Below are 14,101 nucleotides of genomic sequence, written 5' to 3' on the forward strand. Positions count from 1 at the left end.
ATTGTGGCCCCCTCTGGTTTCAAGGCTGGTACAACGTGAAACTGGGCCACAGCTGGAACCAAGGTTTCAAGGTACCCAGTGAGCATTTTCCTTAAGCTTTACACCTGATTTTATAAAGAATGGAGGGTAGGAGGACGTTAGTGTCCTGCATGGATCCAAGTCTCAGCTCAGCCAATGGCCTCAGGCTCATGACTTTTCCTCCCTGGGCCCGAATCCCTTCCCTGTACATTCACCCCACAGGATGGTGCGGCAATGGAATGGCATGGCGGCCATCTCCGCCTGCCTCCCTCCCCTGTATCCATGGGGACATGGAGACACGAGAAGTCTTGTCATTTGTCACCCCTTCAGAAAGTGGCTGGGTCAGGCAGGCCATTTTACAGATGCCTGGAGGTAAATCTCCAGGAGTTGTGCCAGGAAGAAGCAGGTAGACTTTCGGTGTGCATCATAACAGTGGAACGTGTAACCAGGGAACCTCAGTCTCCTGCTCTGTGAAAGGAGACAGTCCACCTCTCCCTGGTGCAGTGGGAGCATCACACCCTACACAGTGTGCCAGGAGGAACCAGTGCACACATGGGATGATAATGATGGAGGGGAATCTGGGTCTCTACCAGGAGGAGGACTCAGGCAGGGTATTTCCATGAGGTCAGGAGAAGCTGGGCCAGTTCTCTAGCCTCTTGCCTCAGTTTCCCTTCTGTAAGATGGGAGGGATGCTTGCCTTCTCCCCGGTATTCTGGAGAGCAGGTACCTCCCGGGACCAAGTTTGATACCCTTCTTCCTTGACTCTGACGGCGACAGGTCCAACACCACGATGCCATCACAGGCACCGAGTCCCCCAAGGTGAACGACATGTATGTAGAACATCTAAGGATAGGGATGCTGGGCGTACGCAAGCTGATGGCCTCCATCGCCCTGGACAGGTCCCCGGTGTCTGGCACAGGTAAGGCAGGCCCCTGCCGGGAGGCAGTGGCTGTGCTTTGAAAAGAATCTGGGGCCAGGAATAGCACACACCTATAATCCCAGCACTAGGGAGGCAAAGGCAGGTGGATCTCTGTAAGTCTGAAGCTAGCCTGGTCTACATGACAAGTTCCAGAATAGCCAGAACTATATAATAGAGAGGCCCTAACTGAAAAAAAAAAAAAAAAAAAAAGTCTGGGACAGGGGTGGAGACTGAGACCCCGTATGCCAGTACCATGGTGTGATCTCGCCAGCTGGTTCAATGCTTTGGGCCAGTTTCCTTGTCCTAAAATCCTGGATGGACTGACGGCTCAGTCGGACTGAGCAAGAACCACTAATGAGTTCTGAATGTTTTCTAAGTCTAGAATGTTCCCCATGGGTATTTAATGCCTTGCATAGTCTATGAGAGGGAGGCTTATTTTTGAACTGAAGAAACAGATTCAGAGGGATCACGGTTCAGCTCAACCTCACTAGCTAGGGAGAGGAAGAGCCAGAGTTTGAACCCGCCACCCTGTGCTCCCTACTATGTTCTCTGGCCCAGCCCTGCCTGGTCCCTGCTTTCCCTCTCAAGCCCAGCTGGACTGCCGGTCACCCCCAGGCCACCGTGGCCCAAGCTCTTGGTCCATCAAGTGTCACATGTGTAGAGTGACTCGTCATGCAACTGGGACGTTTAGGTTTGAAACCAGGGAAATCACGAGCAGCCAGGGACAAGCCCCCAGGTCCCCATGCCCCGCTTTGCTCAGCTTGTACTTTTTGCTGGCCCTTTCTAGCCCCTCCGGTCTCCTCCCTTCCCTGATAGGATCTGCGCCAGGTCTCCCACCTGCCCTGCCCTTTCATCCCTCTGTGTGTAGCCCAATCCAGCCTGTAGGTTCTGCCCAGGGCTGGCACAGGGGACACAAGTCTGACAGGAGGGACCGTTGCAGGAAGATGCCATGGGTTGTGGCATCAGTGCTGGGTAAGGCACACAGGTAGGCCTCCCCCTCAGCAGAGAGCAGGGAGAGAAGAACCAAAGAGTGAATAGGTAGAGAGAACAGCAAGGCCCTAGGAGGGAGGCTGGAGACTGAGCGGTGTGTTCAAGAGTCAGTACATGACAGATGGAACAGAGCAGGAGAGCCAGACCCACATCACAAGAGCCCCTTCTGCTGGTCGGGCCACTCCAAGCCTTGGATCCAGGTCTTACCCCTTGCCCTCCCCCATCTGCCCTAGGGGGCGCTGGAAGGCCAGCTCTTGCCTACCTCGTTTTCCCTCCTATCAGGGAGCTCCCAGAAGCATCAGGGGCCTCAAGTGACGCCTGTTCTCTCTGTAGACACAGGCCCTGTGGGATACTTTGTCTCTGTGTACAACCCGCTGGCCTGGAAGGTCACCACCATTATCACCCTGACTGTCGCTTTCCCCCACGTAAGCGTCACCGATGAGCTGGGCCACCCCGTGTCAGCACAGGTATGGGCAGGAAGTCCTGCCGGAGGGCGTTTGCTGTCTGCCTCTTGGTAACCTCCTTCTACTCGTCCTGTGCAAGGGTCCTGGGCATCTTAAAGGGGCACTTTAGCAGAGGTGCCGAGGTTGGGGTGGGATCTAGGCTGCCCCCCTCCGTGCTCCTGAGACAGTCAGTATGAGTCACGTGGTCCGCTTTCCGCCCCCTCCCGCTGCCAGGACAGGGAAGGGCAAGACACAGGGAAGAGAAGTGAGTGGGAAGGAAGGGCCCCAGAGGTCTGTTCAGGGTTGGCGGGCGTCTCAGCAAAACCAAAGCCTGTAAAGATGTCATGGGAATCTTTAGAGGTGGTGGGAAAAATACCACTTCCTGGGCGGACGGCGAGCACCCCCCGTTCCAGGAGTGTGAGGCAGGGGTTATGGGGTGACTGAGGAGATTTCCTTTCCCTGCTGCTGGCTTGCAGATCCAGAACTCTACGAAGGACCCTTCTGCCTATGACCTGCTTATCCTGACCACCATCCCAGGCCTCAGCTACAGGCACTACAAAGTCAGGCGCCCCCGTGGGGACCGGGCACACACCAGGGAACTGGTCGTCCCCACGGCCAGCACCCTCAAGTTTAGTCTCAAGCTGAGGAACCAGACCAGCCGGGAAGGCAGGTCCCTGTTGCCTGTGACAAATGACTGCTATACTCTGCTGTTCGACCAGGACACCAACATGTTACATAGTATTCAGGAGAGGTAAGTCGAGGCAGCAGTGCCTCTGAAGTGTGCCTGGGACCTGGACACATGTACAGTGTCCTATGACCCCCGATGTGCTCACCTTCCCAGGGGAAGGACCAGGTGATAGCAAGACCCCTTCCTGCTCTTGTGTTCCTTAAGAGGAGGAGCATGGGCCACTGCAAAAAGGCTGCTTCAACCGCCTCATTCCAGAGCCCTGACCCATGGACAAAGGGGGACTCGGGCCCTGTGAGAAAGGTGCTCCTGCGGTCCACTTCTCTAACTGCAGAAACTGAGTTACTGTTCAGGACATAGCTGTGCTGCCTAAAACACAAAGGGCCTTTAAACCCTTTATCTCACCCACCACCCCGCACTTGCCCATCTACCCACCGAGCCAGCCAGCCACTCACCTATGTATCTGTGTACCCATCTAGCCAGGATTCTGCCCACCCATGTGTCCATCCATCCACCCATTCATCCACACCCCTGGGGACCAAGAGACTTTAAGGGTATAAAGTATCCTTGGCATGTGACACTCTTTTGTTTTGTTTTGTTTTGTTTTGTTTTGTTTTGTTTTGTTTTGTTTTTGAGACAAGGTTTCTCTGTATAGTTTTGGAGCCTGTCCTGGATCTTGTTCTGTAGACCAGGTTGGCCTCAAACTCACAGAGATCTTCCTGCCTCTACCTCCCGAGTGCTGGGATTAAAGGCGTGCACCACCACCGCCTGGTGACAAAACTCCACTCTTGTGCTCGTGTGACTCCTGGACCACCGATGGGCTCCCCGATGGCGGCCTGTGTCCAGCCTCCCTCTTGTGACTTCACCTGACAGTCCTTGGCTATGTGTGGGGTCAGGGGTTTCCCCTGAGGCTTCTGGTACCTTCCTCAGGCTCTTCCGGGGCATCCTCTTCGCTCCTGATGCCCAGCCACAGCCCCGCTGCCGATGGATGATCCTGTTGAGGGTAACACTAACCGTTCTCCTCTCTCCCCCTCCCCTGCAGACAGAGCAACCACACAGTGCGCATGACCCAAGAGTTCCTGGAGTACCGGGCCAACGGGGACGTGAAGCAGGGCCCCGTTTCTGACAACTACCAGTTTGCGCCCAACCGTACCGCTGAGCCTGCCTGGGAAGCTGTGGGCATGGAGGTGGTGGCGGGCCCGCTGGCGACCGAAATAAGGCAGTACTTCTACAGGTGCCTCCCCTGGGCGGGCACACAGCCCCTGCAAGGCGCAGGAGTGGGTGGGTCAAGGAGCCTCTGCCCCTGTACTTGGGCAATGGCTCTGGCCCGTGACTAATCAATGCTAACTGGGTGAGAGAATTGTTCTCTTCTGCCTGTGGCTTTTTGGGCATGCCTGAGCAGTCATGTTGTTGGTAGCTGAGTCAGAGCATGGGAGAGGGCCTTTGGTTGTTCCACGGATGGCCCAGGCCTCGCATGAATCTCCACAGGGTCCATGGGCCTCCCACTAGGTTGCTGTGTCCAGCACTGCCAGTGTCCACCTACAGATAGCTGCTTCCTGGCACCCAGCTTCCTGTATGAAGGGAGGAGCCTTCAGCCGGTCCCCACAGCACTCTCCTCTGTGGCCCCTTCCTAGGAATGTAACCGACTGGGATCACACCTATGCAATCCACTCCCGTCTGGCCCATGTGCATCCAAGCCGCACTGGGGAAATGCTTTGCCAACGGATAGAGCAGCAGTACCGAGTGGGCCCCCTGGAGCTGAACCGGGAGGCCATCCTGAGGACCAGCAGTGACCTAGACACCCAGCAAGTCCTCTACTCTGACAACAACGGCTACCAGATGCAGCAGAGGCCCTACAAGGCTTTCAAGAGCAACACTATCGCCCGGGTATGCCTGCAGCAGCTCCATGCCGCACCCCAGCGTGTTTTTCCTGGCCCTGTTAACCACCTATTCAAAGCAATAGAGGCTTCTTGGGAAAGCTGTTTCAAAGGCCCTGGCCAGCATCCTGCCTGCCCTGTGGGCTCTGCATCTCCGACAGTGCCACTCCCGAGACCTGTCTGTTTCTCTCCTCCCTCCCGGCTTTGTCAGGGGTCGTTCTGGACGCCACGTGTGTTGAGCACTTAGCAGGGGTCTAGAGTCCTGTCAGTCAGACCACATGGCTAGGAAGCAGCAGGCTGGAAGCTGTGCCTGTGGGTCAGACCACATGGCTAGGAAGCAGCAGGCTGGAAGCTGTGCCTGTCGGTCAGACCACATGGCTAGGAAGCAGCAGGCTGGAAGCTGTGCCGAGGGGACAGCTGGGGTCTGCCTGACCCTGTACTGAAGCCGCCCACTGGGTGGCACTTGTGTCCGCAGAATTACTACCCCATGGTACAGTCGGCCTTCATCGAAGATGCCAAGAGCAGGCTGGTGCTGCTGGCGGAGCGAGCACATGGTGTCTCCAGCCAAGGGAACGGGCAGGTGGAGGTAAGAGAGGCCTGGCTGTCCCCCGGTGGGCCCTCATAGCCATCCCCAGCGTGGCCAGGGGCACGGAACGACCCCCGGTGATCTCCGCAGGTAATGCTCCATCGGCGGCTGTGGAACAACATGGCCTGGAACCTGCAATACAACCTCACGCTGAACGACACCTCCGTCGTGCACTCGGAGCTCTGGCTTCTGCTGGGGCCTAAGCCCATCACGAGTGCCCTGCGCCCAAGGAGCGGGGTAGCACTGCAGCACAAGCCCGTCGTGTTGTTCAGAGAGCTGAGGGATGAAGAGGCCCCCGTTCTCGGTGAGCATCGCCGCTGCCTAGGATGCGTCCCCCGCCCCCACCCCGGGGCAGCAGCCTCTAAGAGGCTCCTGCCTCAGGATGCTGGGCAGCTTTGGAAGGGACCTCAAAGTCTGAGTGCTGACAGGGGGCTCCCTCAAGCTTCCCCTGCCAGTCAGTGCGGAGCTGAGACTCACACCTCTTCCGCTCCCCCTCTCTCTCTTCCCTCGGTCTTCTCCATCTCCTTCCCTGCTGTCCTTTCCTTGCTTAGCATGGCCCTGCATCACCGTGTTGTTTCAAGTGTTGGCAGCACACCACTTACAAGCCTGGCTGTCTGAATCAGGGCGGGCTGTCAGCCCGGAGAGCACTTCTAGTCCAGGGGTGTCTAGCCTTTTGGCTCCTTCTGGCAACATTAGACAAAGAATTGCCGTGGGCACACACACTAAATCCAGGAGTATACCATCCGTGGCCCACAGCTTCTGAGAGTATACATATTTACTGACCATCACCTGCAACGCTCACACTTGAGAACTGCGGTCAATTTCCCAAACGAACAACAACAAAATCACTAAATGAACGCGGTGTCTTGAGTAAGTGTATGATCTTATGATGACTGCATCCATAGCTGTCCTGGGCCACAGGATGAACACCCCTGCAGAACCCACCTAGCCATGATCCAAATGCAACCTTTGGGCCGTGCCTCCTCTAGGCTTTCTGTGACAGCCCCATGGCTCTGTGTCTTTACTGAGACAGCCGCCCCTGAGATGCTGTAGTTTTAAAGGGTTCTGCGGCACAGCCTCTGCAAGCTCAAGGGCCTGGAGAGAACGGGGCTCTGTGTGCTTTCTTCCTACTCACTAGCAGAGGTTTGCATTAGAATGCTTGGTTTTTCAGCCAGAACCCTTCCCAGGCATCGGGAAGAAGGCAGGCAGCTGTCACTCATACAAGGAATGTCTCCTCTGTGTAGGTTCAGGCGCCGTCACTGTCCTGCAAGAGTTCTTGGGATGGCTGAGAATGGGTGTGGGACACTCATTCAGAGAACATTTGGTTGGAGCATGCTACCAAGGGCCTGGCACCTTATGTTTGAGAGAGCATCACACACACACACACACACACACACACACACACACACACCACACACCACACACACACACACACCACACACACACACACACACACACACACACACATGGGTTACCAAGGACCAGATCCAGAAACAGAGTCCCTGGTCAAGTAGAGTCTGGGGAATTCATTAAGGAAGAGCTAAAGCCAGGCATGGCTTAAAACTTGGAAAGCTGAGGCAGGAGAATTGCTGTGTGTTCAAGGCCATCTTGGTCTAAACTGTAAGACCTCCTCTTGAAAAGAGAGAAATAGAGAAACGTGGTGGTGGTGCACGCCTTTAATCCTAGCACTTGGGAGGCAGAGGCAGGCAGATCTCTGAGTTGAAGGCTAGTCTGTTTCAGAAGAACCAGGGCTACACAAAAAAAAACCCTGTCTCGAAAAAAGAAAATAAATAAATATTTAAATATTCAAAAAAACAAAAAGAGAGAAAGAAAAGGGAAGGAAGGGGAGGGAAATAGAGAAAGGAAGAGCTGAGTGAGAGGGCAGGGCAGCTGTGGGTGTCCAGAGAGCGGGTATTCCTGGCAGGGCATCTTCCCGCTCTCGCATTGAAGATGGCCATGTGAGGGACGTGCTCCCCCTGGTGGCTAGGATCTTTGCTGCAGGTGAAGATTGAGTATGTCTGAGAATCAATCTCCCTCCCTCCCTCCCTCCCTCCCTCCCTCCCTCCCTCCCTCCCTCCCTCCCTCTCTCTCTCTCTCTCTCTCTCTCTCTCTCTCTCTCCATCTATCTATCTATCTATCCATCCATCCAACCATCCATCCATCCCTCTATCCCTCTATCCCTCTTGAGCAGCTGAGGACCACGGGAGAATTGACTTGGAGGCCCAAATACTGCAGGGCTGGATGTACTTGAGCTCAAGACCTGGAAGCCCCATAGGCCATCCCTCATCTCACCTGAGCACTCTGCCTCCTTCTCTTCCTCCTTCTCGACACTTCTCCCTCCTCCTCCTCCCCTCCTCCCCATCTTTCTTCATCTTCCCCCCTCCTCCTCCTTCCCCCAGGACAGGACTATACAATTTCTTAGCTTCTCTCAGAGAACTGTCTCCCACCATGTAAATCTGATGCCTGTCTCTGTCACAGAACACCTGAGATAATCAACTTAAAAGCAACCAAGTTTTATTTTATCTCACGGTTTCATGAGCTTCAATCTGTGGTCCTTTGTCTCTGTTGCTTTTTGGTGGCATGGTACATCATGGTGGGGAAGGTAGGGCAAAGATCTGTTCGTCTCATGACAGCTGAAAAGCAAAGAGGGAGAGGAAGGGCCTGGGGTCCCAGTGACCTTTACAAGGGTACAACCTAGTGACCTAACTTCCTCCTCTAGGCCTCACCTCCTAAAATTCTGCCACCCCAGTACCCCACAGTCTGGGGACAAAGCTTTTAGCACATGGGACTCAGAAGATCTAAATATCACGGCATGCAAAAGGAGTTGAGACGGACTTTCTAGACTGGACTGATCCTGTTGGTTCCACTTGGGTCAGGTGACCCAGACCTAGGCCAGTCCGTGTGACTTGGATATGATGAGAAGGCGGCAGCACCTGTTGAAAGTCAGAGTGGAAAGAGAGGGTCAGAGGGTCTCTGTGGGGGAACTGATAGGTGGTGAAGAGCATTCTGGATCCAGAATAGAAAGCAGGCTTGTGTAGGCTTGCTATGTGGGTGTGAGCAAATGTGTCCCTCTGTGGGCCTTAGACTCCTCATCTGGAGTCTGAAGTGGCCAGTTGATGAAGTCCCTCCATATCTTTTTTTTGTTTTGTTTTGTTTTGTTTTGTTTTTTGAGACAGGGTTTCTCTGTAGCTTTGGAGCCTGTCCTGGACTAGCTCTGTAGACCAGGCTGGCCTCAAATTCACAGAGATCTACCTGCCTCTGCCTCCCGAGTGCTGGGATTACAGGTGTGTGCCACCACCGCCCGGCATCCCTCCATATCTTAAGCTGTGTAAGCCCAGCAGCTGGATGCAGAGAGAGCAGCATGGGGCAGGAAAGGCCTGTAGGGGTGGGGCAAGGGTAGAACAGGGATTGAGGTCAGATCTTCAGGCTCATTGTACTGTGGGTTGCACATGGCCAAGTAGGGCGTGGCTGGAAGGGGCAGAGGCCCCCATGTGGAAAGTTGAGTGTCTGAAGGAGTTGGTTCCAAAGCTCTTCCTCACTATCTGTGTGCCTTGCAGGATCCCAGAACCCCCAGGCTGTGACGTTGCCCCCCAACATTCACCTGCAGATCCTCAGCATACCTGGTTGGAATTATAGCAGGAGCCATGCCCAGCACCTGAAGAAACTTCGGAGAGGTGAGGCAGCCTACCAGGGTGACTTCCTCCCCAGGCAGTCCGCCAGGCAGTCCTCACAACTCCACCAGGTCCCCTGTCCCCTCATCTGACACATAAGAGACCAAGGCCTGCAGAGGGGTAGAGAATGAGCAGTCAGTCAACAATCTGGGGCAGGGTGGTCCCAGCCTCTGGCTCCCAGCCCAGGACCGGCCACACAGCTCTGCAGATGGATGCCATACAGCCCCCAGACAGTGGTCCACATGCTGCCTGGCCCTCGGGGCTGCCCTGTGCTAGTCTCTATGTTAGTCAACCTTCTCATCTCATGACAAAACACCTGAGAAAATCTACTCAGGCAGACAGGGCTAATCCAGCACACAGCCGTGGAGACGTCAGCTCATCATGGCGGACAGCATGGCGGCAGCTCAGTGCATGATGCAGTGAGCAGAGAGAGGGTGGACTGCATTCCCCCACTTTTCTCCTTTCCTCTTGTATTCCACATGGGCCTCCATGGGAAGATGGCGACATCCAGGGCAGGTCTTCCCACCTAGGTTGATCCTCTTAGAGGACACCGAGAATGTGCTGCGCCAATCTCCTAGGTGTCTCTTAATCCAATCAAGCTGTCAGTCAAGATCAGCCATCATGTGCTTCTTCCATACAGTCCTCCTGCAGCCCCCCAAGTACCTCAGTTTCCACTCACCCTCAGAGCTGAGGCAGCCTGGCTGTCAGGAGCTTCACTGATTTGCTCAGAAGATGCCCTGCCAGGGTGCCAGGGTCCCAGTTTCTGAGTTCATTAGACAGTGATGGCAATGAGAAGGGAAGCAGGCATCGGGGTTAACACCCGACAGGAAGCATCACACCTCTGTGCTCACTTTGTGTTGAGCCACGTGACCACAACATACACATGTGGTCACATCCAACTCCAGAGGAGGCAGAGTAGAACTGGAGGATTTGAGGACAGGCCCAAGGATGGCCACTGTAGGAATGAGGACACTGGCTTCAGCCCCTTTCATATGCTAGAGGTACAGGGTTGGCGCAGCCCCGTTTGGATCCCACCTCTGCGGCACATGAGCCGCAGTGACCACAGGCAAATGACTGCCACTCCTTAGGGACAGCTGCTGTCCCAAAGGGAGGCTGAGACACGGAACAGAGACCAGACTGCAGAGTGCCCGGTCAAGACTGCAGCACCGAGCTTGCTTGATGGGGGGTCCTCACTGCCACCCCCACCCCCACAGGCCACTCCGAGAAGCAGAAGCCCCAGGCCAACCTGCGGCGTGTGCTGCTGCGCCTGCACCACCTGTATGAAGCAGGGGAGGACCCAGTGCTCTCTCAGCCTGTGACAATGGATCTCAGGGTAAATCCCCCCCACACACACACAATGTTTACCCCACCCCAGACCACCCAGGCCTCCAAGAATGCTCTACCCCTGGGGAAGCAACTCTGTCTGAAGTCCTGTCCTGAGCGACCCCTTTGTCGGAGGACCACTAGCCATGTTCACAGATGAGGCAACTTACTCTCTCCCTTCAGGGTGGGTGAGATTTCCCAGTTAGTACCACAGGCCACATCTGGTTCTTTCATGTTTAATTTTGCACCTTTGGGGGGGTGGGACATGTGATGTTCATACATGTTTGTATGGCTCTGTGCACATAGGATCAGAGCTCAATGTCAGGGTACCCTTCTCTCGTTTTTCTACCTTACTTTTTGAGACTGGATGGCTAGACTGACCATGACTTCCAGGGTACCTGCTGTCTCTGCCCTCATGCCCAGCACTAGGGTAACAGAAAAAGCAGCCACCTGACCCAGTTGAGCTCCCTCCTCAGTCCACTGCACAACCTTTCAAACAACGTGGACAATCATTTGTACCATCAGAAAACCAACACGTTCTCCCTGGACTCTCTGGGAAAGGTGACTCAGTGTCAGAGAATCCAAGGTCTATGTCCAGGTGTACAAGTCGATTGGGCTCCCCCACTCTCCTGAGGCTCAGTTTCCCTTCCTGCCCAGCTAGGAAGGTGCCAGTTCTTGGCTCAGAAGGTGTCTCTGCAGGCTTCCAGGCACCTCCCCATCTAGGAGCCTGTCCCCGTGTGGGCTTGCTCACCTGGCGGACGATCTAGGGAGGCACACACCACCAGTCTTTTTCCTGTGAACAGGTTGGCGATCTGCCCTTTCAGATAAAACGAGGCAGGTGTGCTAGTCACTGACGCAGGGCCCCAGGACCCAAGGCACAGTTGGTGGCCACCCTTCTGTTTTGGTTAAAGGAGCTTCATGGATCTGGGCATCCATAGGGTCCACCCCTCCGCTTGCTCCTGCCCCTGCAGGTTGTACTTGGAGGACTAGGGTCCGTAGTAGCTGTGGAGGAACGCTCACTCACAGGGACCTGGAACGTGCAGATGATGAAGCGCTGGCACTGGAGGACAAAGACGGGCCACCCCAGAGGTTTGGGACCCCTGTCAGGCTGGGGAGCAACACAGACCTGCTATGTGTTGGGTGGCCTTGTGTGGCTGCTTTCCCTCTCTGAATCCACAACCTTTGTTAATTACCTGATTAGGCTAACAATAGCTTGGTGTCAGTCCTTCCTGCCAGGGCTCCACACAGGTGTGGGGGCGGGGGGGGGGGGGCGGGGGCTGTGAGTGGGGTGTGTGTGTGTTAGAGTGGGGTGTGTGTGTGAGTGGGGTGTGTGTATGTGTGTGTGAGTGGGGTGTATGTGTGTGAGTGGGGTGTGTGTATGTGTGTGTGAGTGGGGGGGTGTGAGTGGGGTGTGTGTATGAGTGGGGTGTGTGTGTGAATGGGGTGTGTGTGTGAGTGGGGTGTGTGTGTGTGTGTGTGTGTGTGTTAGAGTGAGGGGTATTTCAGCTAGGCAGGGAGCCCATAAAGAGGCTCGCTGCCAAGGCTAGTAAGGCCAGAGTAGGTTTTTCAGATGGTCCCCCTCAGTCCTTCAGTGTTCAGTGCAGCCCCACAGGGAAAGCAGACTGGTGGGCAGTACACCGCCCCTCAGTGGAGCCCCAGGAGAAGCTAAATGATGAGACCCATTTTGTGGGGGGGAGGGGGGGAGTGTCCAGGAGGAAGAACAGACAGACAGACTCCTTGTCCTCCCCAGGCCGCCCCGCCTCCCTACCAGCGTCACCAGGAGACTCCATCATCACTGTGTATCCCAAGGAAATCCGGACTTTCTTCCTTCACTTCCAGCAGTGACACCCATGCAGATGGCCCCGGGGCCATGGAACTGGAGTCCCCTCCCCCCTCCAAAAAAAAAAAAAAAAAAAACAATGAAGAGAGACTGAGAGGGAGGGGCAAGCTGCTCACCCCACAGCTGTGTGGCAGAAAGTGGCCTTGTGGGGAGAGGGGTCTCATTTTTTTTTTAAATAAAAAATTAAGGTCTGGGCTCTTCCTTCCCATGTCTAAGCCATCCCTTCCCTCTCTTCTCACACGCGTGACCCCTCCCTCCCTCCCTTTCTTCTTCCTTCCCTCCCTCCCTCCCTCCCTCCCTCCCCCACACTCTCAGTTTTTTTTAAATTTTTATTTATTTATTTATTTATTATTTTTTTCCATCATAGGCAATTTATTTTGTTCTATTCATTCACAGTTAATACAGAAAATACTTGGAAACATTTCCATATAATATTTGACACAGAAATCATCAAATAGAAGTATACAATGTTGACAGGAGGTAGTACATTTATAATTTATAACCCCAAATGTATTTATAAATTAGAAACGGAAAGATCTACAAATGAAATTATGAAGGTTCACCAAAGTCATTTAATCTGTCAGTTTCTCATTCATTTTTATGTCTTAATAATATTCTATTGTATGAATAAGCCACATTTTATTTCTCTCCAGTATTTGATAGCTATTTGAGTTGTTTTAACTTTTTTACTATTAGCAACACACTGCTGTAAACCTTCATGTACATGTTTCATGGGTGCACATTTTCAGTTGTTTGAGGATATATTCCTAAGGGTAGAATTGTTGAGTAACAGAGTAACAATGTTTTGCATTTTGACCAACCACCAAACTGTTTTGCCAAAGTGGCACACCATTTTACAATCTCACCAAACCCTTGTTTTTAAGGCTCTGATTTTTGTACAAAAGCATTCAATCATTCTGTCAGACCAAACCAGGAAAAGTAAGCTATAGTTCAGAACTGTTCTATTCCATTTACTATGCAAAGCCATTCTTGGCTTTTGCAACTCTCAGCCCTTTTGAGTATTCTTGCAGTGTTCACCTTTTCCTCCACCACTTTTTTTTTCTGGTTTATTTCTATCTATTACAAATGTATAAAGAATCCTCCATCAACGCTGCTGATAGCAGCAGAACCTTGAGAAATATACCTTTGGTTTGCCTCAGAAAAGGAACACATATTGCACTGTAAAGTTTATAAAATTGGTGCAAAACATTGTGATAATGTTACAATACCAGTTTTAAGAGTTCAGTGACTAATGGGGAGCCGATGGGATACATGCAGAACTGTGAAAGCGATCTCACTTAGCCAGCTGTACACGTAGACTGTAATTCTACATTCAGATCATTTCTGAACTAAGACTATCATCTCAGTTTATCTGTTGAGATCAACCAGGAAACCCTAGAATATACCTTGATTTTTGCAAAAAACAAAATAGGGGAAGGGGTTTCTTCAGCATTTCAGTCCACGAGTAACAGTATCCTAACAGGCAAAGTGTTCTCTCACTGTCAACATAGAATGAACTGCTGCTAGAGGTCAACTTGGGCTTTAATTTGCATTAGCACTTACATGCATAGTAGTCCAAGTTGTTGACCTCATGACTTTAAAAAGTAACTCTAAAAAAGTAAAATGGCTCTTCTTGGAAGACTAAAGAAAGACATCCAGCCACAATTGTAAAAAGTCTCATCAAAACAATATACCCTTTTATGAATTATGCCTCAATTAATAAAAAAAAAAAAGTAGCCCCAAATAAGA

At 53.0% G+C, this 14,101-nt stretch overlaps 1 protein-coding gene across 1 annotated transcript in view; it reads left to right on the forward strand.

Annotated features, from left to right (window-relative positions):
* Man2b2 (mannosidase alpha class 2B member 2) overlaps nt 1–12,547 on the forward strand; it is a 30,181-nt gene extending 17,634 nt beyond the window's left edge. The window contains exons 9-19 of the mRNA XM_006985602.4: nt 796–937; nt 2,261–2,394; nt 2,847–3,121; nt 4,098–4,289; nt 4,690–4,942; nt 5,408–5,518; nt 5,609–5,822; nt 9,076–9,192; nt 10,404–10,522; nt 11,484–11,601; nt 12,263–12,547. Coding sequence (XP_006985664.1) covers nt 796–937; nt 2,261–2,394; nt 2,847–3,121; nt 4,098–4,289; nt 4,690–4,942; nt 5,408–5,518; nt 5,609–5,822; nt 9,076–9,192; nt 10,404–10,522; nt 11,484–11,601; nt 12,263–12,357 — 1,770 coding nt within the window. The 3' untranslated portion in view covers nt 12,358–12,547. The remainder of the gene's footprint in view (nt 1–795; nt 938–2,260; nt 2,395–2,846; nt 3,122–4,097; nt 4,290–4,689; nt 4,943–5,407; nt 5,519–5,608; nt 5,823–9,075; nt 9,193–10,403; nt 10,523–11,483; nt 11,602–12,262) is intronic.
* The last annotated feature ends 1,554 nt before the right edge of the window (nt 12,548–14,101 follow it).

This window comes from Peromyscus maniculatus, chromosome 10, assembly GCF_049852395.1.
Source record: "Peromyscus maniculatus bairdii isolate BWxNUB_F1_BW_parent chromosome 10, HU_Pman_BW_mat_3.1, whole genome shotgun sequence".
Lineage (NCBI taxonomy): Eukaryota > Metazoa > Chordata > Mammalia > Rodentia > Cricetidae > Peromyscus > Peromyscus maniculatus.